This window comes from Nyctereutes procyonoides, unplaced genomic scaffold, assembly GCF_905146905.1.
Source record: "Nyctereutes procyonoides isolate TBG_1078 unplaced genomic scaffold, NYPRO_anot_genome, whole genome shotgun sequence".
Taxonomy (NCBI): Eukaryota; Metazoa; Chordata; class Mammalia; order Carnivora; family Canidae; genus Nyctereutes; species Nyctereutes procyonoides.
This window is the reverse complement of record NW_026575133.1, coordinates 21,188,668-21,216,508: the sequence shown is the minus strand read 5'-3', so window position 1 is coordinate 21,216,508 and position 27,841 is coordinate 21,188,668. Positions and strand designations below refer to the sequence as shown.

Genomic DNA, 27,841 nt, shown 5'->3' with positions numbered 1-27,841 from the left:
AAAATTGTGGACAAAGTTCCTTGAGTTTCTTTTTATTTAAAAAATTAGAACACTTTGGAGTCCAATGGTCGCTTCTAAGTAGCTGACATGGCTTGCTAAAGCTACTACCCAGCAAAGGCTTGCTACTTTTTCTGGAAGGGAATTCCTGCCTTTTGTAACTTAGTATGCAAGTTGTTCCCTGCCTCTCAGATTGCATTCCTCAAACAATCAAAGGGATACCAAAACTGCTTTGCTCAAAGGAAAATCAATTTTAATTTTATATGACTAATTTTCACAAAACTATAGATAATAGCAGTACAAGGATAAGAATATAAAAGTAGCGACAGAATCAAGACAAAACAATTAAAAGGAACACAGAGAGGGCTCCCCTCTTGAGCATCTAGTCTAAGTGAAAAGAAGAAAAAATTCTAGGATGAAATGGGCCAGTTTATGACTGCTTGCTTTCACATAAAAAATCTAAAAATCTCCAAGTCTTTCCACTCTACCAATTTCCACATACATAAGAATAATATTGGGACAATAAATAAATAAATAAATAAATAAATAAATAAATAAATAAATAAAATTTTAAGATCCTATTGGGAGGAGAATTAGAAAACTTTGAAAATTATTTTTTCTCTTGGCATCTTTAAAGCTCCATTGCCATTTATGATTATATTAAAATATATCAGATAATTGCCTTTAGATCAGCAACAAAGAACCCAAAGCATATACCATACTGAAGTAATGATGGTCATCTACAACCTAGTTCTGGATGCTTTCCTTACACTCCCTGAGTTTTACTTCTTTCTTGCATAAAATCTGTTGCCAAATCCTGGATGTTTGTAACCTCTTTTTCATATTTTTTTTTTTAAAGAGAAAGCATGGTTTTTTGTTTTCAGGTTCAGTGCTACTGCAAGCACTTGTCACCCAGGTCATTGTTCAGCCTGGTCACCAGCTTCCCGGTGACAGCCTACAGACCTCCATCAGCCGCCTTTAAGGCCCACCATGGTTTGATCTTTAGTCAACTTTTCTGTGTTTTTTTTATGATGAAACAGGTTCAGGTTTAAGAATTTTAAGACATTTAAGATTAAGAAGTTTAAGACATTGAACATAGTTGCATGTATCTTTGTGACTGCAAAGTCTAATGTCTTACTCTTAAACCAAGTTACTCAAGCTAACCTAAATTTCCCAAATGTGAATTTCTCTATCAGATACACTTATTAAATTCCTTATACCCTCCTAAGACCAGCATATAGCCTTCCTTTACCAGAAAGTCTCCTGCCATACCTGATTGTATTATCTCCTACTAATTGCAATCATAACACTTTGTTCTAATCTCAAGGTAGCACTTACCATTGTCTGCTTCATATTGAGGTTATTTAAATCTATCTCCCCACTAGCTTTTGGGTTCTTGGATAGCAGGGAGCATGTCTTATCTGTCTTATGTAAGTATCCTTCCCTTTCATCCTAAAACAGTCAGGATTTCTCACAGTGCTTTGCATCTAATAGATATTAAATCAGTATTGGATAAATTAAATTAAAACTCCATTTTAAAATAGAATAAAGTGGGGTTATGTGTTTTTGAAAGAAATTTCAGTGTTTTCTTTCAGTCTCAATGACAATTTTTATGAAAAGATAGCAATTATTAACTAAACATTCCTGTATATAAGAATTTTTCTTCATAAAAACATATTTTGTATACATTCTGAATGTACTCCATATAGGTAAGGAAAAATCTATGCTATGTTTACTCATTATTCATCATTTAAATATTTACCAGGAGTCCAGTGTATGGCACTGGAGGGCACGCAACATTTTGAGGTGGTGCCAAGCAAAAAGCGTCAGTCCTTGATCTTAAAGACTATGACCTAAAACGAATAAACTCTAACAACAACAATAGTAAAATTCTATGAGAAACACAAGGATGTTTAAGAACATATTCACCTATAGGAATTAGAAATGCTTCCAATTCCAGTCGTGGCCAAGTAAGCTCTGTCTGACCAATCTTTCCACTGATAATCACTTGAGACTCTGGAAGAGGTAAGATAATTTCTTGAAGGCACTAGAGAGTGAACGAAAGCAGTCAGATACTAGTGAGGTTGGTTACCTGGAAGAAAAAGATTTCAAGAGAAGTTTAAGTTTGTTTTACAGCTGTTATCCTGAGAGAAGGCCATAGTCAGGTCTGTGTAGGAAGTTTAGATATTGAACAGAAGTCTGGTCTTACTGGGTCAATCACAGTTACTAGGAAGTAAAAGGGAATCTTGAAGTGAAATATAGAGGGTGAGCCTAAATTCTACACATAAACTATGCTGTAGTCTCTGGATGACCCTTGAACTCTGCAAGTGAAGGGCAGACTCCAAGCAGCCCAGCTAACCTAAAATCAGTGAGCTTAAATTTGGGCTTTCGCCTACCATGGGGAGATGGAGCTTGTACTCTGGGCTCAGCCATTTAACTGCTTATTTGTTTTTTTGTTTGTTAGTTTGTTTTAAAGGTGTTCTTTGGAGGCACATAATATAACCTAGAGTTTCCACAATATATCATACACAATTTCCAGGATGCAATCCAAAATTCTTATATAAATAAATAGGAAAACATGAGCCATTTAAAGAGAAAAGAAAATCAGTGGAAATCAATCCTGAAATGACCCATGTTTGAATAAAGGAATAAGGATTTTAAAATAGTTATGCTGAAAGATTAAAAGGAAAATATAGTGAATAAAAACATGGGAAGCATCAGTCAAGAGATCTAAATTATAAAAAAGAACTAAATAAAAATTTTGGAAGAGAAAAATAAAATGCACAAAATAAAAAATTTGTTATAGGGCTTATCAACATCATGGATATGTCTTAAAAGAGAATCAGACAACCTGAAGATATGCCATTATAAATGATATAATCTGAAAAACAGAGATAAAAATTGTAATAAATGTTCAAAGCCTCAGGTTCCTATAGACCGATAACAAAATGAGGAGTAGAATGAGAGAATGGATGAGAAAAGACTATTTGAAGAAATAATGGCTGTAAACTCTCCAAATTTGGTTAAAGATGCAGATTTTCTAGTTTAAGAAGTTCATCCAGCTCCAAGCAAAATATGCAAATATAAACTGCATATCTAGAAACATTACAGCCAAACTGTTGAAAACCAGATAAAGAGACAATCTTGGGGCACCTGGGTGGCTCAGTGCTTGAGCGTCTGCCTTTGGCTCAGGTTGTGATCCCAGGATCCTGGAATCCATTTGCACATCAGGCTCCCCACAGGAAGCCTGCATCTTCCTCTGCCTATGTCTCTGCCTTTCTCTCTGTGTCTCTCATGAATAAATAAATAAAATCTTTTTTTTTTTCTTCTTAAAGAGGCAATCTTTCAGGCAGCTGAGAAAAGTGACACATTTCATACTGGGGAAGAGTAGTTTGATAGACCTCTAACCTCTCATCAGAAACAACAGAAGCTAAAAGCAGGGAACAATATTTTTTAAAATAATGAAAGAAAAAATCTAGAAAAATATCCTTTAAAAATGAAAATGAATTCTACTCCCACCTAGCATGTAGGAAGCCAGAAAGAGCATTGTTTATACTATAAAAAATAAGAAATTGCTCAGGAGACTAAGTTTTCAAAGCAAACAAGTAGCTGGAGATCCAAGAAATGACAGAGTCCATTCGGGAGAGGTAAGCACTGGCACACTTGAGTAAGGAACAGAGAAAAGCACAGAAGTAAGAAACAAAGAAAATGTGGAACAAATAGAACATAATTACAATGATAGTAGATTTAAATCTGACCATGTGAATAATTACATTAAATGTAAATACTCCAATTACAATGAAAAGACAGATTGATAGGATAAAGAAAGACCCACATATATATTGTCTACAAGAAACATACTTTAAATGTGACTGTATCAACGTGTTTAAGGATAAAATAATGGTAAGGATGCCATGAAGATATGACTAACAAAAACCTAGAGTGACTATATAAATATTAGACAAAGTAGACTTCATAATGAAGAATTTTGCCAAGAACAAAGAGAGCTGTTATATATAATGACAAAGAGCTCAAGATGCCTGGGTGGCTCAGTGGTTGAGTGTCTGCCTTCAGCTCAGGGCTCTACCTCTCTCTCTGTGTCTCTTAGAATAAACAAATAAAATCTGGGGATCCCTGGGTGTCGCAGCGGTTTGGCGCCTGCCTTTGGCCCGGGGCGCGATCCTGGAGACCCAGGATCGAATCCCACATCGGGCTCCCGGTGCATGGAGCCTGCTTCTCCCTCTGCCTGTGTCTCTGCCTCTCTCTCTCTCTGTGTGTGACTATCATAAATAAAATAAAAATAAAAATAAAATAAAAAAAACAAATAAAATCTTTCTTTCTTTTCTTTTTTTTTTAAGAAACAGTACCATGTACAATATTAAAAAACGTGAAATATTTGGGCAAAATCAGAAATATGTGCATAACTTATAGGTTGAAAATCACAAAATATTCATGAGAGAAATTAAAGAAAACTTAAATCAATCAGGAGTTAAATTACTCATGGATTCGAAGACTTGTTAATGTTAGGATGTCATGTCAGTTTTCTCCAAATTGATCTATAGATTCAATGCATTCCTGACCCAAACCTCAGCAGTATATAAATTTTTAATAAAAGTTGAAAAGTTCCAAAAGTTCTATGAAAAAGCAAACAACTAGAATAGCCAAAATAATTTTTTGGGAAAAAAAGGATATGGTAGGAAGACTCACATTACCCAATTTCAAAATGCACTATAAAGCCAGTTATTAAGAGAGTGTGTTATTAGAGAAAGTATATACACATAGACAAATGGGACAGAATTAAGAGTCCAGAACACAGATGTACATAAATGTGGTCAATTTGATTTTCATAAAAGGTGCAAAAGGCAATTCAGTGGATGAAGTACTTTCAACAAATTACCCCCAAGTCAATCTCCATTTATATTTTGGACCATATACATAGTTAACTTAAAATGGATCACAGATCTAAAATCTAAAACTCTAAAAGTGTTTAGAATAAAACAGAGGAAAAATATCTTTATAACTTTGGGGAAAGCAAGTATTTCTTAGACATAACACAAAAAGCACACACCATGAAAGAAAATATCAATAAAATGCACTATATTAAACCTGAAAACTTTTGTTCTTTAGAAGAAAACTTTTGTTCCATACATTGCTGATGGCAATGAACAGTGGTACAAACCACTTGGGTAAACAACTGGAAACTTCTTATATAGTTAAACTTAATCTTACCCTACAACTCAGCAATCCTACTCCTTGGTATTGACTTATGAAAAATGAAATCCTTTGTTCACACAAGAACCTATATGTGAGAGTTTTTAGCATCTTTGTTTATAATTCGTAATTGCTAAGGCTGGAAAAGAATCCAAATATCCTTCATCTGTTCAATGAATAAACAGACTATGTTATAGCTATACAGTGGAACACTACTCAACAATAAGAACGAACAAAGTGCTGATATATTCAAAATGTTCACATTCATAATGGTACATGAAATAGGCTAGACTCAAAAGATCATATACTATTTTATTTACTTACTTACATGACTTCATTCTGGAAAAGGCAAAACTATGAGGACAGAAAACATCTCAGTGGCTTCCAGGACTGAAGGTGGTTTCCTGCAAAGAAGCATAAGGGAACTTGGAGTGATTGCAATATTCTGTATATCAATTGTGGCAGTGGTTATGTGATTATATGCATTTTATATAATCTCACAGATTGTGCATTATAAGAAATGAATATTTCTGTATGTGAATTCTACCTCAATGAACCTGACTTAAAAAAAATAACAATAATGGGTGGGGCTCTTGGGTGGTTCAGTCAATTAAGGGTCCAGCTCTTGGTTTCAGCTCAACTTTGATCTCAGAGTCATGAGATAGAACCCCAAGTAGGGCTCCACATTCAGTGGGGAGTCTGCTTGAGATTCCCCCTGCCCTCTCCCACAGTCCCTCACCCTGAGTATACTCTCTCTCTCTCTCTCCTCTCTCTCAAATAAATAAATCTTAAAAAAAAAGAATGGAGGTGAAATAAAGATATTTTCAGATACAAGAATACTAAGGAAATCCAGCGCCAGCAAAAGTACACTTTGTAAGACATATTAAAGGAAATTATTTAGAATAAAGGTAAATGAAAGCAGATTAAATTCAGGACCATAGGATGAGATAAAGAACATTGGAAATAATAAATATGTGGGTGAATGCAAAAGATTATTTTTTTGCTCTTCATTCTTTTACTTTTTTATTTTATTTTTTAAAGATTTCATTATTTGACAGAGAGAGAGCGAGCATGAGCACGGAGAGCAGCAGAGGGAGAAGGAGAAGCAGGGAGCCCAATGCAAGACTTAATCCCAGGACCCTGGTATCATGACTTGAGCCAAAGACAGACACCTAACCAGTGAGCCATCCAGGCACCCTTTTATTTAAAAAAATATTCTTTATTCTTTTAAAAAATATATATGGTTTAAAGCAAAACGAAACACTGTCTTGTGAGATTTACAATATGTGTAGATTTAATGTATGTGACAGCATTAAAGATGTTTCAAGAACAGTAAATGGCCTGTACAGTTTCAAGGTTTCTCCATTTTATATGAACTGTTAAAATATCAGCCTTAGGTAATCTGTGAAATGTTAAGGATGGATACTGTAATTCGTATAGTGACGAATATATATAAATGAAAGTGATATTCTAGAAAGGATGTAGGAAGTGAGCTGGGGAAAGGGAAGACATTGCTCTAGGGATGGGCAAGCCTGAGAGGTAGTAGGACAAGGCCTACTGAGTACCAGATTTGGTTTAATCAACTAAGAATGTGTCTATTATTTGAGACCACAGAATGGAATGCGCTTTTCTTAACTGGAATGAAATAGGTAAACTTAGCCAAAGTTTAAAAATAGAAAGCACTTTGGGTCACCTGGGTGGCTCAGTTGGCTAAGCATCTGCCTTTGGCTTGGGTCATGATCCTGGGAGCCTAGTACCTGCATCAGACTCATTGCTCAGTGGGGAGCCTGCTTCTCCTTCTGCCTGCCACTCCCCTGTTTGTGCTTTCTCTCTCTGACAAATAAGTTTTTACAAATCTTAAAAAAAAGAGTGTATATCTTTCTTAAAAAAGAAAGAAAGAAAGAAGAAGAAAAGAAAAGAAAAGAAAAGAAGAAAAGAAAAGAAAAGAAAAGAAAAGAAAAGAAAAGAAAAGAAAAGAAAGAAAGGAAAAGAAAGCTGTTCAAAACAATTTCCAAGATAGGACCTTGCAAGGGTAAGATTGTATGGAGGCAGATCGCTCAGGATGTCCTCAGTTTAGCAAATACATAGTTTTGAGTATTTATTTCCAAAGAATTATAGGAAACTCAGAATCATTATTTCATTGGAGATACTACCCTAAATGCTAATTATATTCCCAGGTCTTAGAAGATAAGGCCACATTGCAATAAAATCAAACAAAATAATTAAATAATAATACCAAATAATCCAAATGACTTTCCCTTACTCTGATTGGTGGGAAGTTTGGAAGACATCCTAAAGAGTTCTTTTGGACACGTTCAGCTGAGATGCAAATTCTTTAGTTATTTCACTTTAAACTTACAGCTTTCTTTTTCTTTGCAAGCACAATGTCATCTTGCGCTTGGCAGTTGGGATTAGTATGGTGGGTAGAGGTGTTTAATAGGTCACAGAAAAGAAGATGGAGAACAAGACACCAAAGTTACTACACTGAAACTAGAAAGAGGTTTCTAGGTGGCACACCTGTATCTGCAAGATTAGTTGACATGGAATTTCCATACTCTGAACTGTAAGAATCAAAGGAGAAGCAGAGATCACTTTCTACATTCTCTCTGTACCAAAAGGAAAATGTGTCAGGTCACTCTGGAAGCAGACCCCTAGGAAGCCCTCTACATGACCAGTACTCTCCTGTAACAGCTTTGTTATTTTTCTTTTTTTAATTTATTATTTTTAGAGTTATTCTTTAGAGTAAATTGAGGATGTGGTGCTGAAAGTGGGAAGGAGGTGAAGTGGCATACAATAGGTTGTTTGTGGGGGGTACTTGAAAGACAAATTAAAAATGTTTTATGATAGTTCATAGTTCATAGTAAAGGAGATAAGCCTGAAGGGTGGGTTGAATTTATAAAATTGTGTGCAGAATATGAATTGGTGGAAAGCAGGGAACAAAAATGAGGTCAAAGGAATACAAGCAAGAATGAATGAATTAATGAGAAAAATATTAGGCTCGATGCTCAGTTTGCCCCCATCCTGTATGACCATTGTCTTTGTCCAGATGCTGATCACTTATTCTATTATAGCCTTTGAGCTGTGTGCCTTTCATGTTGGCTCAACTACCTCCAAATTCATCCTTCCTATTCACAGGAGTGTCACTTTAATTTCCCTGGAGAATCTGCATCATCATATCCTTGTTAGAATTCTCTATTTCCTTCACTGTTTTAAAGCATAACTTGTCTGTTTGCCTGAAAGGCTTCCATAGTCTGACTCAACCTGGTTTTATGTCTTACTTAAACCACAGCATTCTTGCATCTCTGCATTGATTCACGTAATTCTCCTATGTCATCTTCCCCGTTTCTCTTTATTCCGTGCATTGACATCTTCGCTTCTGTCATCCATCCATCCTCTCCACAAGCATTTACTGAGCACTTACTACTTGAAAAGGACCGAGCCTTCAAAGGGGCTCGCAATCTATCCAAGTGACCTAAGACAACTAATTGTATCTTAATGGAATAAAGCCCTTGTTGTGCTATCTATCAAGTATGAAGACATAGAGAAGAAAAGCATGAACTGCACAAGGAAAGGTTTACTTAGGAGGTAATATTTGATCTTGGTTTTGAAGGTTGAAAAGATGCTCCACAGGTATAAAAGAGAAAGGGTGGCACCTGGGTAGTGCAATTTGTTAAGTGTCCAACATGTGGTTTGGGTTCAGGGCATGATCTAAGGGTCATGAGATGGAGCCTCACATCAGGCTCTGTGCTAAGCAGAGAGCCTGCTTAAAACTCTCTCTCCCTCTCCCTCTGTCCCTCCCCACCATGGTCTCTCTCTCCCTCTTCTCTTTCTCTCTCAAACAGATAAGTAGATGTTTAAAAGAGTAAGCTATCCCAGTGAGAGGAAATAGCATATGCTGAATCCCATCTAGCTTACGTTTCCATTCTACAGGACTTCTATAGTTTCTGCTTACACTATGCACCTTACAATTTTAGTACTCATGGTGTAAAATGTATAATTTATATTCACATTAGATGTCTCAGGCTACAAACTTCTTGACAAGCCAGTTCATATACTTCATTTGTATTCTCCTTGAACCTTAGCAAAGTGCTATCATTGGGCACATAGTAAGGACCACAAAGATGTTGACAGATTAATCTGGTAATGTGTCAACATTTATGTACTCCTTATATATTTTTTTTGTGAGTGTGTGTGTGTGCGTGTCAGAGAACTTTATTTAGGACACTAAAGTTTGGACTTCATGTAGTTTTCACCAGTAATGAACCATTGTTCTTTTGATTTTTAAAAGACTTATTTTTTAGAGCGGTTTTAGGTTCACAGCAAAATTGAGGGAAGGTACAGAGATTCTTCCCCATATTCATTGTCCCCACACATATGCATAGCCTCCCCCATGATTTATATCCCCCACTGAGTGGTACATTTGTTGCCAATGATAAGCCTGTGTTGATGTATCATCATCACCCAAAGTCCATACCTTACATTACAGTTCACTCTTGGTGGTGTATATTCCATGAGTTTGGACAAATGTATAGTGACATTTATCTATTGTTTTGGCATCATATAGCATATTTTCATTGCCCTAAAAATCCTTCTGCTGCCTGTTCAGTCTTCCTAACCTCCAACACACACACAGACACACACACATACAATCCTTAGTTTTTATGTGTAAGGCAAGGAAACTAATATTTATTGACTACTGACTACATGCCAGGTTCTGTGTTAAAAGCTTCACACATGTCCCTTCATTTAGAGATATTAATCAGGCAGTGGGCTGTTTTAGGAGATGAAGGTATTGGAAAAAGGGAGACTAATATAGACTTCAATGTAGCAAACCAGGAATGATAGAAGGGGATGCCTCTAATGGAATTTGATCATTCACTGTGTACTAAAGGGGATGGAAAGAGACGACACATTTTGCTGCTGAAGCCTCTCTTTTCATCAGCTCCCACCAAGTACACATCCCACCCAGTAGCAGTGATGTCTATATTTTGTTGACTATACCAAGTTGGGTTTCATTAGGAACCTTAAAAGGGGGCAGTGTGTGTTAATGAAAAGAGCATGATCTTCAGAGTCCAGTGAAACTTCCCACCCCAGTCTTCCGTGTTACTAGCCGTGTCACCTTAGGCAAATTTCTTAAACCCTAAGACCTTAGTTTCCTTGCCTGTAAAATGGATACAACAGTACATATCTCGTGAAATTGTATGTTATCAGTTGCAAAATACTTAGCATACAGAGATGCTCTAAAAGCCTTCCTTTTCTGCCCTCCCATTCTTCTTATGTACAACCTATTGGAACTGAAGAAGTTGAAAATACCAGACATGACCAATAAATAAAGAGTGTATTTCTTTGTCAACATCCTTTATTATAGAAATTTTGTTTCCTCGAATGTCAATTCTTGCTGATGTCATAGTGTTAGTTGTTCAATGTATTCTTGGAATGCTAGCACTATTTATAGATGCTTCAGTTTGCAAATTTAGAAAGCAAATCCAGGTGGAGAAATGGTCACACATTTCCTAAAATTCAGAACTCCCTTGTTTCTATTCTTTTGTATACGTCACTAGACTACTTTTCTTTCAGTGCAGAACATTAAGCATTTTGTACAGACGGAAATTAACTATTCTCTTTCTCAGTCTCAGCAAGAAGGACGTTTATTATATATTCAACAAAGTCACATTCAGTTTTCCAAACTGAGAAATATTTAAGGGACTTCATTATATTTGGGGAAATTTTCATCAATCAGAGATTTTACAGCTACCAAAAAAAAGCCTCCACAATTAATCTTTTATAACATGAGTGTGACTTGTAATCTCCACACTAAGAAAAAAAATCACTAAAAATAGGGGAAAACTCTTCATAAACCGTAATATTTCTTGGCAAAGAAAAACTGCTTTATGATTTTTAAGATATGTTTGAGAATTTAAATGAAACTTACATGTTTGAAATTAGTTGCAGATGCAACACAATTCAAACCCAATTCACTAGCTGCATCACATTCACTGTGATTTAGTAAAAGGTATTCAATAATTCTATGTTTCATAGAAATCTCACAAATACAAGTATTTCATTCACAAAATGCATGGTTTGGCAGGTTTCCAGGGCAGGAATTTGCTGGAAGAGAGGTAAATTTATTGATTAAAATAAATCAAATGACTGACATTTCCCCCAGAAAACTGGCAAAACAATGATATTCAGAGACTGGAAGTCTTACAACCAGACCCAGAAGAAAAGTCTGAGCTATTTACATTTATTATAGGAATCCAATAATATGATAAGAATATCAGACATTTGAGAATACTCAAATATTAAACTTTACTTATTTTGGGAGTAGGACTTTCCAAAACCTTTAATATGAAATCTAGTGTTGTTACATCTTTGAAGTAGTTGTAATTATATTTCTCCTGTATCCTTCGTACATTTATATGTACTGAGTAATGAGTACTCTGATGGAATATATGCAGAAACAGTTCTTAAGCAGGTCAGCATCACTTCCCACCGACCCTGTGTCTTACCTGTGTTCTCTTTCTCTATTCTGGTCATACTTCCACCAACAGTATTGGTTATGAACCAAATGTTTAGGTACCCACAGACTGCTGTGTTGAAACTCTAACAACCCCCAGTGTGGCCACATTTGGACATGGGGTCTCTAGGGAATTAATGGAGGTTAAGTGAGGTCATAAAGGTGGGGTCCTGATCCTCTAGGATTAGTGTCCTTATAAGAAGAAGCCCCAGATAGCTATCTCCCATGCACACAGGGTCTTTCTCTACAAACACAAAAGGAAGAGATCCCGTGAGCACACCGCAAGAAGACTGCTGTCTACAAGCCAAGAGAAAACACTCCGGGATGAAACCTACCTGCCAGCATCTTGATATTAGACTTCTCAACCTTTAGGGTGGTATGAAATTAATTTCTGTTGTTTAAGCCACCCAGTGCGTGGTATTTTGTTATGATAGCATGAGCAGACTAAGACAGTAACTAAGAGACCCAAATGCAACAGCCATAGCGGCACTTTTATACACATCCTTTCTTTAACTGCCTAACTTGTTAAAGATTTGGATTGGGGGACGCCTGGGTGGCTCAGTGGTTGGGCGTCTGCCTTCCGCCCAGAGCGTGATCCTGGAGTCCCAAGATCGAGTCCCACATTGGGCTGCCTGCATGGAGCCTGTTTCTCTCTCTGCCTGTATCTCTGTCTCTCTCTCTCTGTATCTCTCATGAATAAATAAAATCTTAAAAAAAAAAGATTTGGATTGGGGAAAAATCCTATTGAGAAGCTGGACACAATTGGCCAAGAGAGTTTCACACAGATCCTGATATCGCTCAGACCTGCTTTTTCTTTTTCTTTTTTTTTCAAGATTTATTTATCCATGAGAGACACACACAGAGAGAGGCAGAGACACAGGCAGAGGGAGAAACAGGCTCCATGCAGGGAGCCTGATGTGGGACTCGATCCCAGGACTTCAGGATCACCTGAGCCAAAGGCTGATGCTCAACCACTGAGCCACACAGGTGCCCTCAGACCTGTTTCTATTCTAGAATCTGAGAAGGTCAGCATGAAGGACTTGAGTGACCCAAGGTTGAGTGATTCAGGTTTTATTATGATTCTGGGCTTACAGAAAATACTCCATAAACCTGGCATATCCTTCTGGGACACACTGAGGGTGAGGTAATGGATAGTTACCTAGTAAGCTTAAACATCTGTTTACACTAAATCATGATATATTAGAGTGCAATGCAAAACTCTTTCACATTTTTAGAGTATAGCTAAGACAAAATCACTGTGGTCTAGGCATTATGTTAAGGACTTTATGTGTATTTTATCATCCTCACGAACTGGAAAATAGTATACTTAAAAAAATAGGAAAGTATTTTTAGTCTTATCACTATTACAGAGCACAATTTTGGAAAATAGAAGCATTTCTAAAATAGCCTGCTCTCTCATCACTATCACATTATCCTGCTTTATAGTCTTCATAGCACTTTTTTTTTTCTAGTTTCTTTTTCCTTACTTATTTTCTATGCTCCCCCAAGTCCTGCCCGGGGGCCTGAACCAGTGGCAGTCACAGAAAAGGGGTTCAATGAGCTTTTTAGACAAGGCCCCACATCTGGTCAGTGCAGCAGATGGTTAGCACCAGGAGAGCAGGAGTCCGGGCTGTTTCTGGCAGGGTGCCTGCTCAATAACTAGGTACAGGAGGAAGAAAAAGGAAGGGAGGGAGGAGGGAAAAGGATGAATGAATGGAAATGTTCCCAGAAGAGCATAGAGAGCATCTACATCGGACTTCCCCTCCTTGGGGGACATGAACTCAGGTCAAGGGCTAAACCAGCACTTTCCTCATCCTCAACAGCAGCGAGCAGCAGGGAATGGGGGGTGGGGTGGGTGGGGGGAAACCAAAGCCTTTAAAAAGGTCCAGAAGAAAAGAGAGGAAACGGTGAAGGAAAAGAAGCAGAAAGAAACGAATCCGCCGCTGCGGACGCACCCGAAAGCGGAGCGGAGCGCGGCCGGTTGCCATGACGACCCGAGGCCAGAACGGCCGCAGCCCATTGGCTGAGAAGCCGGAGCCAATGGGAAGGCGCGGTGTTGGCTGGGTCTTAAGATGGCTGCCGGGCGGCCGGCTCCCGACGGGTGAGTACGGCTGATGGGGAGGCCGCTTCCCGGCCGCTCCGAGCCTCCGACCTGACGGGTCCGGGAGGCCGGGTGCGGGGAGCGAGGGGGCAAGTGTGGGCGGCCTCGCAGCCTCACGGGCGAGCCAGCGAAGCCCCCCCCGGCTGGGCTCACGGGAGCGTCGGTGAGGCTGCCCCCCCCCCCGCCCTCTTTGCTGGGAAGGGACGTCGCAGCGTCTTCCCGAGCCTGTTGCGGGGAGAGGGGCTCGCCGTCCCGGCCTGGCCAGAGTGAGACGGCGAGGAGGCTCCAGGGCGGGGGGGAAGCAGGCTCGTGTGGACGGCTGCGGTCGCTGGGACGGGCCGCGGGCCCGACGTCCCGCCCTGACTGTGCGGCGCTTGGTGGTGTGGCCGGGCCGGGCCGGGCCGGGCGTGTCCCGCTCGGGCTCCGGGCTCCGGGCTCCGGGCTCCGGGCTCCGGGACGGGCAGCCCCGCAGGAAGTACTGTCACAGCGGCATCCGACCTAAAATGAGCCTCGAAGTGTTCCCGGTCAACTGTAAGTCTCTCCGCGCAGGGTCTTTCCAGGCCTTGACCGAACACATACTTGCATCGCATCGAAACCTGTGCACACGTACCAAATCCTGCCGAATTGGTCCGGAGAATCAGATGGCGGAACTTAAACCGGAGGTCAGGCCTCTGATTCAGTCTCGTACTTTCTACCTTTTTTTTTTTTTTTTTTTTTTTTTGAGAAAAAGAGAGCACACTTCATGAACAGGACATGGACACGGATGTTGATGGTAACGTGCTTCGTCAAAAGTGAAGTAGTTCCAAGTCACGGAGACTGGTTGTGGTGTAAATCATTTCACAGGATGCCTGCCGGGCGGTGGTTTATAAGATTATTATGCAAGTTAGAATTAAATTCACATCAGACCGAACTCAGGTTTCTGTGATGATTCTAGTCGAAGGCGAAAGTATGGGAAATAAGACCGCTTCGTATAGTGAAAGTGGAATTGGAATTGTGGAATATCAGAGACAGGAGACCAGGTACCCGTTAAATGACTCAGGTTGGGTTTGGTTATAAGCAGTGGCCTTGATCTTCCAGAAAATGGTGACATTATTACCCAAACCTCTGAATGTGGTTTTTATGTATACGTTTTCGTATAGCATCTTAACATGATATTTCGGCTTTTTAGAAAGTAAAAAAAAAAAAAAAAATTAAGCAGATTTTACCAAAATTACAAGCTAGAGTCATTTCAGATCCACCCTCAAATCTTTGTCTCCAAGAATATATTGCTACTTAAATTGCATCCTCTAAAAGTTTCTAAGTCGAAGCCCATAGAGTTCTGTTTTTGTAAAATAAGCAGATCACAGTGCGGTAGGCAAGTCAGTTACCTCTCCTGTAAAAGGGCTGTAGATAGTAATTTATAGTGGAAGAGTTGTTATGGGGATTAATGGTAAAAGAATTTCTGTTACATGGTTTGTGACATTGTTTATATGCCATATATAGCATTGACTTGCTTTGTTTTTCTTTCTGGTTCTTTTTTTTTTTTTTTTTTTTCTGTGTAACAGCGGTCTCCTTTGCTTTCTTTAGAGCATCTTTCAGGTGTTTGGTCTGACATGCAGTCTTACTGAAAACTAGAAATCTTGGCTATGGTGGCAGGATTGAGGAGAGAAGCCTTATCCACTGGGGTATTGGGGTTTAATCAGTATTGCATCTGACTGGCATATCACATCCCTTGAGAATGGCTGAGTAATTTTCAGATTTAAAGGGTAATTTGGGATGATTTGCTTTAGAATAAAGGCACTGGGTGAGAGACATTTCAGAGAATTAGAGAATCATCCTTAATAGCAGCCAAAACAGGAGTGAGTGCCAGGCCTAACCTAGTACCATAGTTGGTACCATGGTACGACTGGAAATGTATGCGTGACATATATATACTGTGAATTCAAAGACAGTGTTTTCAAACGTGAGTCCAAAGCAAGTCATAAAGCAGCCACTTGATATTGGCTGATTTACAGTTGAGTTGCTGCTCACGTGGGCAGCACCACTTTGCAGGCTCCCCCAGTGAGTTATCTTTGTTTATCAGTGGCCATGGAGTTGTCCCTGTGTGTGTGTGTGTGTTTCTATTTAGAATCACAGGAGAATGGCTCATCACTTTAAAGATGTTCGGGAATTGAGTTCAGAAATGTGTTGTCTGAATTTTGCCTTATTTTATGGATTTGGATCTACTTTCTAAAATTTATTTTAATTTTTCTTTTTCCCATGTGCACCCACAAGAAATTATTGTACCAGCCAATGTCATACTGAAGAGCTAAATGTCACAGCAACAAGAGCTAAAAATAGATGATTTGGGGAAGGTCTAAAATGTGATTAAAAAGATGCTTGAAAAAAATAGTAAAAAAATAAAAAGCTGCTTGAGAGGTGATGGGGAAAGGCAACTCCAGGGCAACCGAGAGTGCGCCCCAGGGTGAAGCACATTTGGGTGGCCAGAGCATAGACACACTCTATAGGGGTATTGAAGCAGTGCTCTAGCAGGAGAACTGTGCCCATCAGAGGCGCATGCCTTTCATTAGCAGTCACAATTGAAGTCTGGGTGGAGAGCTATTTGGCTGCTGATGGACAGAGACGCTTGCCATGTGTGTAGAATGTTGGCTTTATGAAGTTAGATATTTTTGCCTGTCCCCATGTCTTAAAAGAGTGCCTGGCACACAGTGGCCATGCGCAAGATGCTATGGACAGGGAAAAAACAACATGGTTTAAAACAGAACCCCCACTTTGTTAAGGAAGCTGAATCTGAAATTTGTTGGTGTTCTTAAGTTCTGAAATAGAAAATGAGCCTAAAGGTATATTATATGCCAGTGGCAAAGTCATGTTGGAGCTTATAATCATTCCCACTCTATCTACTCCTCAGAACAGTAGAAATATTTTTATTGATGGCATAGTATCCGTTTTTCAGTATTGGCATATTTCACATGATATCTTTTGTGCTAACAGAGTATCTAAAGATTATCCATTCCAACTATTAAAATCCTCAGGCCAGGCTTAGGGATGGATCCACGTTTTATGGGGCTTGCAGCTTATATAATTTTAGGTCTCTTCTTTAAGAAAAGGAATGAAAATTCTAAATATAAAATTAGGTATAATGCTTTGGAAAGACCTGTGCAAAAGAGGAGCCTTGACACTTAGACTCCATTATCTTTCTGCTTCTGGGTTTATTGTTCCATTTAGAAAACCAGACACCAATGTTTTTTATATAAACTTGTGTTAAACTGTGGACATCAGAGAAGTAAATGATTGGCATCAATTGCTAAGTGAATGCACCTCAACTTTAGAGACTTCAAAACTACCTTGTTTTGAATGCTGCCACCCATAATAGAAATTATAAAAATATAATACATTGCCACAGAAATACTAATAGCAAAAAAGCTCAGCATTGATCAAGTCCCTAGAACCTCCATTTATTGTGGCATTTTCATGGCTTATCTTGTTTAATTCTCAGAATAACCCTGTATGCAATATAATTATCCTTGTATTACAGTGGGAAACACTGAGGGTCAGAGGTGGTAAAAATGATTTCCTCATAGTGCTAATATATGGTGGGGTCAGGATTACAGGAGCAGTTAGATGTCAGAGCCCTTCTCAAAAAGCCAAAGAGTATTTTGTTGAGGTTGTTTCAGAAGGCGGAAACAACTCAGCCTTCTAACAACTGAGGAGGCTGGACCCAAACCACCAGAAGTAAGATCTGATTATGTGGACCTGGAGCCTTCCTTAAAGGTTATCAGGAATCCATTATTCAGATTAATGCAAAATCCTGTGATGCCTTTGTCTCAGAGACAATGGTGGTAGTTTCCTCATTAGGTTAATCACAATAGGAGGCAGAAAACTCAGCAAAAAAGATGTCCATCCTTGTATTTTATTCCTTCAGGTTGGGTAGTACATCATGAGCAGTACAATCAACTTCTCTTTTTAGGCATCTTTTGAATGAAGTGGTTTTGCCTCAATATGTATACTAGGAGATTACTAGTGAAAGTATACTCAGTTATTATCATTTTAGCAAATGATTGTAACTCCAGTTTTTAAAAATCATTTTTTGATAAACTTAACAATAGTTAATATTCTCTCTACCAATGCTCCGTATAGCTAATGATAAATATTATCCTGAACTTCAACCTTAGCTTCCTGAATGCAGTATTGTTACTCAAAAGGCTGTATTTTTTTTGTTAAATTGTCAAGATTAACATTTAATACTCCATTATTTTAGCCAACAGTGTAAAATTTTAAACTAGGACATTCTTTTTACCACCATGCTTTCCTCAAACCACTTGCACAGCCTAAACATTTTCCATTGAATAATTGTTTTTCTACTCCTTTGACAATAGGTCCCCTGAAAGTTCAATTCAATACCAGTGAAACATGACTTCATTTATTTTCTTTTTTGATTGTGATAGCTTGAAATACAATATTATAAATCTTAAATTGTGTGAAGTTTATATTGTTAGGCCCTTAACATTCTTGAACAATGACTGCTTTTACTGAATTTATTTATTTTTAAACAAAATTATCCATTTATTAGAGAATCCAGGTCCTATTTTCTTTAAGTCATTCATCTGTAGGTGCCTCTTGTAGCAGACTTGCTTAAACTACTTTGTACTCTTAAAAAAAAATGTATACAACAAAGATGTTAATTCTTTTAATATGGAAGGTAAATCTCATTTTAGCTTAAAAGAAAAAAGTCTACACGGGCTCTTCCCGTACTATTGGGATAATTGCTAGACTCCTGGGGTTTTAAATTTCTTTCCATGTGCATTTTGTAGGTCTAAATTCATCTTTTTTCCTTTTAGAAGAAAGGATGTGGAGTGGGCTGCTACCTCCTGGCCTAAATGAAAGTGATATTGAATTGAATTCTGAAGATGAAACCCCATTAGAGAACTCTGGACTTAACCTACAGGAAGATAAAGAAGATGGGGCCATTACAAAAACAGAGGTCTCAGATTTCCCAACAGATGGACCAAAACCTGAAGGAGAGGCAAATGTCAATGCATATGAAGAGTGCCCTTCTGGAATTCCCTTAAATATGTGGCATGTAGGTTTTCTCTTGTGTGTCTTATTAAAGCCTGTGCATGTGTGTCTGTGCATGCTCCAGTGTGTTTCTCTGCCATGGTCAGAATGCCTGTGTTCTTGGGAGGTAATAGGTAGGGAATATTGACTCAGAATACTCTGGGTGTGTGGTCAACCCATTGGGCACTCAGACGCTAGCTTTCATTTTTGTGTTTTTTATAAAAAGGAAGAAAAACATTTAGTAGGATTAGCTACTTTGCCCAACATGATACACAAGTTCCTATATTAATTTGATCTCTTTGTTATCTGTATGAGTCATTGAATTTTACTCTCAGATAATCAGATTGACTTATATCGAGATAAATAAAGATAAAAACTCAGGTTGGGGGAGAGTCTTAGAGAATAGAGTATCTCCAGAAGAAAACTACTTTTGTTAAATTTGTATTTTTATAAATGCTGGAGTATATTTTTATTAGTTTGTAATTTTTTGAACATATGCTTTGCTTCAAAATTTACTTACTACTTTTTTTTTTTACATTTATATAGAAATTTCAAGAATTGCATAAAAAACATTCTGAACAGAAAACCTCAACTTCAGGATTCAGAAGGAAAAAAAGAAAACGCTCCAGGAAAGGTGTTTTGTTTTAATTCAAGTTAATTGTCAATAGTGCTAATGTTAATTTGTGACTAATTTTAATAAGCATGAATTTTGAAATAACAGACAAACACTCAGGTATTGACACTTTGTGAATTCCTTTCAGGTAAATTGAAGAATGAGGAAGAGTCTCATAGGTAGGTGGAATTTAAAATATTTGTTTCTTCTAGACAATCCTGTAAAACTTGTATCAGTATTTGAACTACTTATGTCTGCAACCTAAGAACTAGTTTTTGTGATTTGTAATTGTAGAAACCAATTAAAGACACTAAAAATAAGTTATTGTCTATCTTGCAGTGAGCAGACCCCAAGTGAAACCCAGTGGAAGGAGCTTACTCAGTATTTTGGAATCAATGATAGGTTTGACCCCCCTGTTAAGAAGAAAAAAATCGATAAGGTAAGATCTTTTTTTATTGCATCTTATATTAGCCATTAGAAATGTTTGTAATTAGCCTTGCCTAAGGTATTCTCCTCATTAATTAATTCAGTGAAAAAGTTAAAATGCCTACTGTATGCTTAACAAGATGCTAGGTAAAGAAGTAAATATATAGTTAGAAATCATTTAAAAAATCATGTTAAGAAGGAAATGAACAGGATGTTGTGAAGAAATTAAAATGGAGGCCCCACTTTAGGCGGTCAAGGGGGGGCCTTTTCTGGGAGATACCATTTCAGTGAGACCTGAAGGATGGGAAGGAACCATCTCTATGCAGAATGCTCTTGTAGAGGCAGTGACCTGGGTAAAGGTCCTCGGGGCAATGAGCCATAATGGGACATTTGAGTAACTGTGATAATGTCAGCTTGGCTGGAATGGAATTAATGGAGGAGGAGAGTGGCTCAGGATAGGGTTGGAGAGGCAGGCAGCCAGGGCCCAAACTGTGAAGGGCCTGAAGGGGCAGAATAAGGAATTAGGTTTGAGTTACCATGTAGTTGAGAGTCATTCAAGAATTTAAGTTAAGAGAGTGATATGATCGAAGTGCTATTTAAAATGATGGTTCTTGTGTGGAGAATGGGCTGTGGAGCAGCAAGAGTAAGTTAGAGAAGAGTAAAGAGATTCTTGTAGGCACGAGAGGCCGGTGGCTTGGACAAGAATGGTGCTGCTGAAGATGAAGAAGAGTGGATGGATTGGGGGTCTACTGTAGAAGGAGGATGGACAGTATTTGCCTCTGATGCTTTGTAAAGTGATGGAGAGGACTTGGGATGTGAGGAGGAAAAGAGCCGTTTGGGGATTTACCTGCAGCAGTGGTGTGAATACAAAGGTGGGACGGCTGGGGGAGTAGTAGGGGGAGAAGATTTAGAATGTGGCCTGTCCAAAGTTCATTTTGGAGCATGGGTGATCTAAGTGGGTGGGAGCAGAGAGACAGTTGGTAAAATGAGGAGAATCTGAACTGGAGATTCATGTTTGGACGTCATCGGTCGATAGGTGATGTGAATACTTAGTAGAGTCTTGAATGAATGAGTAACTTACATACTCACATCAGGGAATGTGAACCCCAGGAGCATGAAAATTGAACACTGAGTTAGGGCTCAAGGCTCAAGAGCCTCCCTGGTTGAAGCCCAAGTATATTGTATCCTGCCTGTTTAGACAGATTCCTCCTTCACAGATCATTTCTGTAGACTACTGTATGTACATAGAGACCATTAGCTGACTAATCGATATTTCTTGTGAAATAAACCTCAGATATTAAACCCATCATTGGGTGGTGTTGCATGTGCATTAAGGAACTGACAGAGTAGAATTTTTGCATGTGAACCTTTTGATTCCGGTTTTGCCAAGAATTGTTGTCATTTAGTTCCTAGAGCACTGAGGAATTAGAACCAGTATCACTTTTTCTTTTTTTTAAGATTTATTTATTTATTTGAGAGAGAGAGTGTGTGTGTGCACATGAGGGTAGGGGCAGAGGGAGAGGGAGAGAATCTCAAGCAGATTCCCCACTGAGTGAGGAACTTGATGTCGGGCTTGATCCCAGGACCCTGAAATTGTGACCTGAGTCAAAATCCAGAGTCAGACACCTAACTGAACCACTCAGGCACCCCAACCAGGATCACTTTCTGCCACTCTCATTGCTACTACTGAGTAATCTCTTTTTTACAAGTGTGAAGCAGGTGCAGAAATGCCATTCAGTTGAAACTAAAACCCAGGCTTTATGACACCGTTCTCAGTTCCTTTGCTTCACTGCCCAACGGCTGGTCAGCACTGTAATGTGTAGATGCTCTGCTCTTGGTGGCCCCTATGATTCTGGTGCTGGGAAGAGGGCGCTTGTGAGAAGGATGCTCTAGACTACATAAGCCTACTCTAAAAGCATGAGGTGGAGGGTTGTGGCTGATGGCAGTGGGCCGATTTCTGGCCAACCTGCTATAGAGTCATGGTTGTTTTTGAGGGAAGGGATGGTTAAATATGGGTTCTTAAATGAATTTTTGAAAAAGTTTTACTCATGAATTAGGTGGTCTTTGATCTTCCATTATTTATAGTTTCTGTTAAGTCTTCTCAGAACTGTTGACTTCAGAGTATCTAAACGATTTCTAAGTAAAGTTGCTAACCATTCTAAACAGTAAAAAATTTAAAATTTTACAGTCTCTCCATATTAGAATTTTATTGTTACCCTACATATATGAAATTGTACCTTCTTGATACTGGCCAGATACTGCTGTTATTCATTGTCTAAAATTTGAGATTTGTATAGAGTAACCTTAATAAAGGTTAGGATTACTTGTGCACAATCTTTTAAACAACTCATTTTTATGAATCAATATTCTATTTCACATTATACGTTAGATGTACTCTAGGAAAAGAAATTTAAGTCAAATGTCATTTTAAAAACAAGGTTTCTGTTTAAGGGAAGTCCTCTATAAATCCTTTTGTGATCACTCAATCTATTTTATGAGTTTGGATTTTCTTAACAGTAGACATTCCTCTGTGGGAATGACATCTGACTAAGAAAGTTATGGCATTTTTCTAAACAAGGAAACTGGTGCTGGCCAGGCTTGCCTCTGCCCAGGATTTTGCCGGCACTTAATATTCTATAAATAAATGCAAGCATAAAAGGAAGGATTTAGTGAGGCCAAACTATCTCATATTCTCTTAGTAGTTCACTATGAGTACATGCCAGCAGGTTTGCACTCTCCCTTTGGTTTGGGATCGCTGTTTCACTGTTTTACATGCACCCTTTTTGCTGTCATGCTAAAATCTACTATGAATCTACAGAGTAAATAGACATTAAAGAATGTCCACAGTGGAGACACCAAGATAAAAGCTAAGAATAGATGTAAGTCCAGCCGATAAAAGCTACTGTTCAAGAAATCTAGAGAGGATCATGAAAATCTGTGATGCAGTTTGGACAAAACTAACATGGATTTCTAGTCTATTATTTCTCTAGAGCAGAGGCTGATCCGTTACCATATCTGAGAGAGCCCTTTTCTTCTGTATTCACTCTGTCCTTAAGAGTGGTAAAACAAAATTCCTTATTCCTTAATCTTGTGTCTATTGTGGGGGTGTCCCCACACCCCCAGTGTTTTCTTTTTTTGCTTGCTTGCTTCCTTTTTTTTTTTTTTGAACACTGTCAAGCTAAAACTATCGCTCAGCTGACTATGTGCATTTACAACACTGCTGTCACCTGCTTTCCTGACAATGAAGAGAGGATTTTTTTTTAAATGTAATTTTCTTAGTATCCAAAGCTGTTTTAAAGTGTTCTTTGTATTAATTACAGCTATAATCGTGTCTCTGGCAGTAGTTTTGGGGCTTATTAATAATTCTGTAATCATAACATAATTATTTTCAATCTATGTAGGAATTTCTTTAGAACAAATTTTACTCATTAATTTTGTTATAAATGTCTCAAGTATTCTTTAGTTGAATCATTTTGATTAGTTAGCAGTCATTACTGAAGTTTTATATATACTTAATGGATACTTTTGGGTATGAAAAATTAGTTAAATTTTAATAATTTTAAGAGTAAGTGTACAATGTCTTTGATAAATTTTTTAGTTGTTTTTGAGAAGAAACTTTTAATTGTTTAGTGTAGCTTTTTTCAAATTTATTTTATTTTATTTTTTACCAGAATGCTTTTTTCCAACCAGAATCTTACTTGGAACTCTAATACACAGATGAGATAAAAGGTTGCCTGCTGGAGCAGGGGGTGATGGGGGTGGGGAGGTGGTAGGGAGAGATGTAGAGTAGTGGTCTGGACAGGGCAGAAATGGTGGTGGTGGAGGGGAGAGTTGTAGTGGTACCATAGCCATTCCCCTTGTGTCAGTTACACAATTGCAAAGCATTAGCTTTTTATACCCAGGTGGTGATTCAAATAATTTAAGTAGGTATGATTTATACATAAAGTTAACACCCCTAGGGATCCCTGGGTGGCGCAACGGTTTGGCGCCTGCCTTTGGCCCAGGGCGCGATCCTGGAGACCCGGGATCGAATCCCACGTTGGGCTCTCAGTGCATGGAGCCTGCTTCTCCCTCTGCCTGTGTCTCTGCCTCTCTCTCTCTCTGTGTGACTATCATAAATAAATAAAAATTAAAAAAAAAAAGTTAACACCCCTAATTCTTAGTAGTTTATTTTCTCTCCTTCATGGAGAGATTACCTAATTTTTTTTTCCTTTGATATTTAGGTCTAATTAGAGCACAGCAAACTTTAGTGAATAGTTCATTTGTATTAAGCTTTAAGAATTGGACAAATTGTCTAAGAATTTAGTAGCAAATTTTTTTTAAAAGATTTTATTTATTCATGAGAGACACAGAGAGAGAGAGAGGCAGAGACATAGGCAGAGAGAGAAGCAGCCTGACATGGGACTCAATCCCCGGACTGGGATCACGCCCTGAGCCAAAGGCAGACGCTCAACCACTGAGCCACCCAGGTGTCCCTAGTAGCAAAATTTCTATAGAACTATATTGTACAGTTTGACTAAAGGAGCTTTAATCACATGTTAAAAGAGATCCTCCATATGCACATGTGGCTGATTGGTCCTTCATGTTAAACCTTAGGACCCATACATTTCTTTGATAGTTGTCTTCTTGACGTCTGCAGCAAAACTTTAATTAGAGGTTACTTATGGCCTCGTGGGAACCTATTAGATACCAGCCTTGGATGTTTTTCCACCTGTGGCCAAATTGCCGTCTCTAAATTTGTTTGACTCTTAATTTGTTGAGGTATATTTATCTTAAGCTAAATTCTGATTCCTGACAAAAGGTACCTTAGAAGCACACCAAGGCCCTGCAGAGTATCATCAATTTCACTTCTGTGCTATGAGAGACATTAGAGATAATTCCAACAGAGGTATGCCTGGGTCTAACTTAAGACTTTTTTAAAAGACTTACTACTCAAATCTTACTTCATGAGAGTACTTACTGACTCAAAGTTGAAATCTTGGGTCTTAGACTTGGGGCTGAGGCTTTGGTACGTTATGATGAGGTCTGTAGCCATATGGAGCTAGCTAGGCCTTTTGGTTTTAATGGTATCCTAATACTTAGATAATATATTATGAACAGCTTATTTATCAAATGACTCTATATTCTAGAGTTTTGCTCAGTATTATACATATATTTTCTTTGACCCTTACCATAAACTTGCAGAGAATGTGGTATTACCTTCTTTTTGGAGGTAAGGTAATTATAACCTGTAGAGGTCTAAGAATCACCCAGAGTTTCTTGGTCAGTAAGTAGAGGAGGTGGAATTTGAATCCCTGGGTCTGACCTTACCAGCCATGTTCTTTGTAAATTGTTACTAACTTACGGTCTTAAGAAGATGAGAATGTTTTACCTTAGGATTTTTTTTTAAACTAATATTAGCATTTTGAATGTATTTGGAATGTTAATATCTTCTTATAGAAGCAGAAAATTTGGGGGTGCATGTGGAACCAGAAATTTTTCAGAGTCAGAAGGAGTTGTTTTATTTTACATAAATAAATCATCAAAAAAAAAAAAGAAGGAAAAAGAAAAGAGAGAAAAAGGAAACAGTTGTATCCAGTGAAATTTTGTTGAATTAAAAAAAAAAGTTTTAAAAGAGCTAAAAACAAAGTTGAACATGGGAGTGGAATTTTATTTCTAGGAGAGAATTTTGGTTATCAAGCCCATCATCTCCTTTTCTTGAAGGAAACCGAGGCTTTGCTCTCTCTTTAAGGAAATCTCATTTACCCAGAGCCGTGACCACCTCTCTTGACTTCTCTTCCAGTGCTTTTTCTGCTATATTATGCTAGTGCTCTGAATGACTGGGGGAATAGGAATTAGTTAATGATAAAGAGAGAGACTTGTAATTTTAGCTGACTTATTTTTAAGTGAAAATTATACTTAGAAGCTCAGCAGTTCATATAAGTTTCTGGGAGAGGGGAATATTCTTGTTTTCTGTTAATGTCACCTTTGTGACATTAACTGTGAATGCTGACTCCATGATAACCAAGGAAAGTTAGCAAGTTGATACAACAAAATGACTTGATAAGCAGACCACTGGTTTATTCAGGGTATTGGTGCTAAAAAAACAGAATGGATTATGCACTGATCTGCGATTACTGTAGGTCCTGGAGTAAAGGAGTATAGCACCCAGGTCTAACTAATCTTAGGAAGCCTACATAATTGGAGGGAAACATACAGAGCTGTTATGTGGAGTAACCCAGACTGTCCCAAGAACGAATGCCATTAGTGACCAGGCTAGTGAAATGAAAGGCTGGGACAGATTAAGTCTGGATTTGGATAACTGCTTCCCCAGAATTTGTGGTGCAGGAAAAATTGAAGTTTGCTGTATTTTGTTTTCATATATATTTGAGGAGATACCTAATATCCTGTGCTGGAAGGAGGGCCCACTAGGCCACTGTATTAGCTTTTCTTAAATAAAATACCTCATTTCTATTGTAAAAGTGAATAATAAATACAAAGTCCAGAGGCAGGGACTGTGCTAAGCACTGGGAGTCCAAGAGGGAGAAGATATTCTTCATGCCCTCAAGAAATGCATATTCTAGCAGTGGGAAAGATTTATACATCAGTAAGCATAATAAAATATGACTCTTGTTTAACCATAGGGCTGCTATTAATCCAACATTACTGTTGTGGAATTCTCTTGGGAACTTGTCAAAGCAATGGCTTTGTAATAAGCGTTCCTCATTTGAGTGGGATCTTTTCATAATTTTTTTTTTAAATTTTTTTTTATTTATTTATGATAGTCACACAGAGAGAAAGAGAGGCAGAGACATAGGCAGAGGAAGAAGCAGGCTCCATGCACCGGGAGCCTGACGTGGGATTCGATCCCGGGTCTCCAGGATCGCGCCCTGGGCCAAAGGCAGGCGCCAAACCGCTGCGCCACCCAGGGATCCCGAGTGGGATCTTTTCAGTATTAATACACCCATGGATTACTGCACTGTGACCATTAACTCAGTAATGTAGGCTGTGAGCCTCTTGTGTGAGAAGAACAGGCTAGGGGTAGGACACACCAAGCCAGTGACCATACATGTTTGCCCTTAGTGAGCCTGGAACCCAGCAGGGGAGACAGACCCACAAGTGCTCAAGAGAGTCATGGAGTGCAGTGATAGTACAGCTTAGAGAAAGCACTGTGGAAGGCAGTTAGGTACTAGGCACAGGGCAGAGTGAAGCAGGGTCAGTGGATGTATTGGTGAGTGAACCTGTAGAGGTAGAGAAGGTAACATTGACATGGGACATACTAGGGTGGCTAAGATTTTTCTGGTAGAAATATATCAGAGGCACCAAGGACATTAAGAGATTGGTAAATGTGACCAGAGATTGGAAGCACAGCATTGCCCAAGATGGGGCTGAGAAAGCATTGTGGGAAACTATTGTAGAGGGATTTCAGTTGCAATTCAAGGTGGCTAATGACATGGCGTGTCTACTTGAAAAAGGTAGAAGACTAGTTTGGAGAAGGTTATCAACTTCCAAACAGAAGTTGATGAGGCCTCTAAGAAGCCCAGAAAAGAGACATGAGATACCCTACAAAAAAGTTAAAAATAAGAGCACAGGATTGCAGGCATTGAAGACCACTGAGGATTCCCGTCTGGGGTGGCTGAGTGGGTGGGCAGCTCTGAAGGGGAAGCAGGGCAGCAAGGGATGAGCTTGTTTGTAGGCATAACAAAAAGTTGGAGACCCTGCCTTTCCAAGGCTTCAATATAAAGATAACTAGCAAGTGGCTGGAGTTAGAGATCTTGGTATAGCCGAGAGATCAGATGTTTTGAAATTTTAAAGATACATGAAGCAGCTTATAAGAAGTAATTGAAGTCCTAGGACTGAGTACATTACTGGAGAAGAGGGAAAAGTCAGAAGAAAAGGGGTCTAATCACAGAGCCTTGAGGACTGTCATAATTAGAGTTATAATTCAAGAAAAGGAGATCAA

At 38.6% G+C, this 27,841-nt stretch overlaps 1 protein-coding gene across 2 annotated transcripts in view; it reads left to right on the top strand.

Moving 5' to 3' along the window:
* Positions 1 to 13,782: 13,782 nt before the first annotated feature.
* Positions 13,783 to 27,841, top strand: part of FAM204A (family with sequence similarity 204 member A) — a 33,352-nt gene continuing 19,293 nt past the window's right edge. Inside the window, exons 1-5 of one of the 2 annotated variants that reach the window (XM_055299828.1) lie at positions 13,783 to 13,826; positions 18,644 to 18,885; positions 19,407 to 19,494; positions 19,622 to 19,652; positions 19,813 to 19,912. In XM_055299828.1, coding sequence (XP_055155803.1) covers positions 18,652 to 18,885; positions 19,407 to 19,494; positions 19,622 to 19,652; positions 19,813 to 19,912 — 453 coding nt within the window. In that variant the 5' untranslated portion in view covers positions 13,783 to 13,826; positions 18,644 to 18,651. Of the gene's footprint in view, positions 13,827 to 14,356; positions 14,489 to 18,643; positions 18,886 to 19,406; positions 19,495 to 19,621; positions 19,653 to 19,812; positions 19,913 to 27,841 lie in introns of those variants that run through there. The other variant, XM_055299827.1, reaches the window with a different exon arrangement.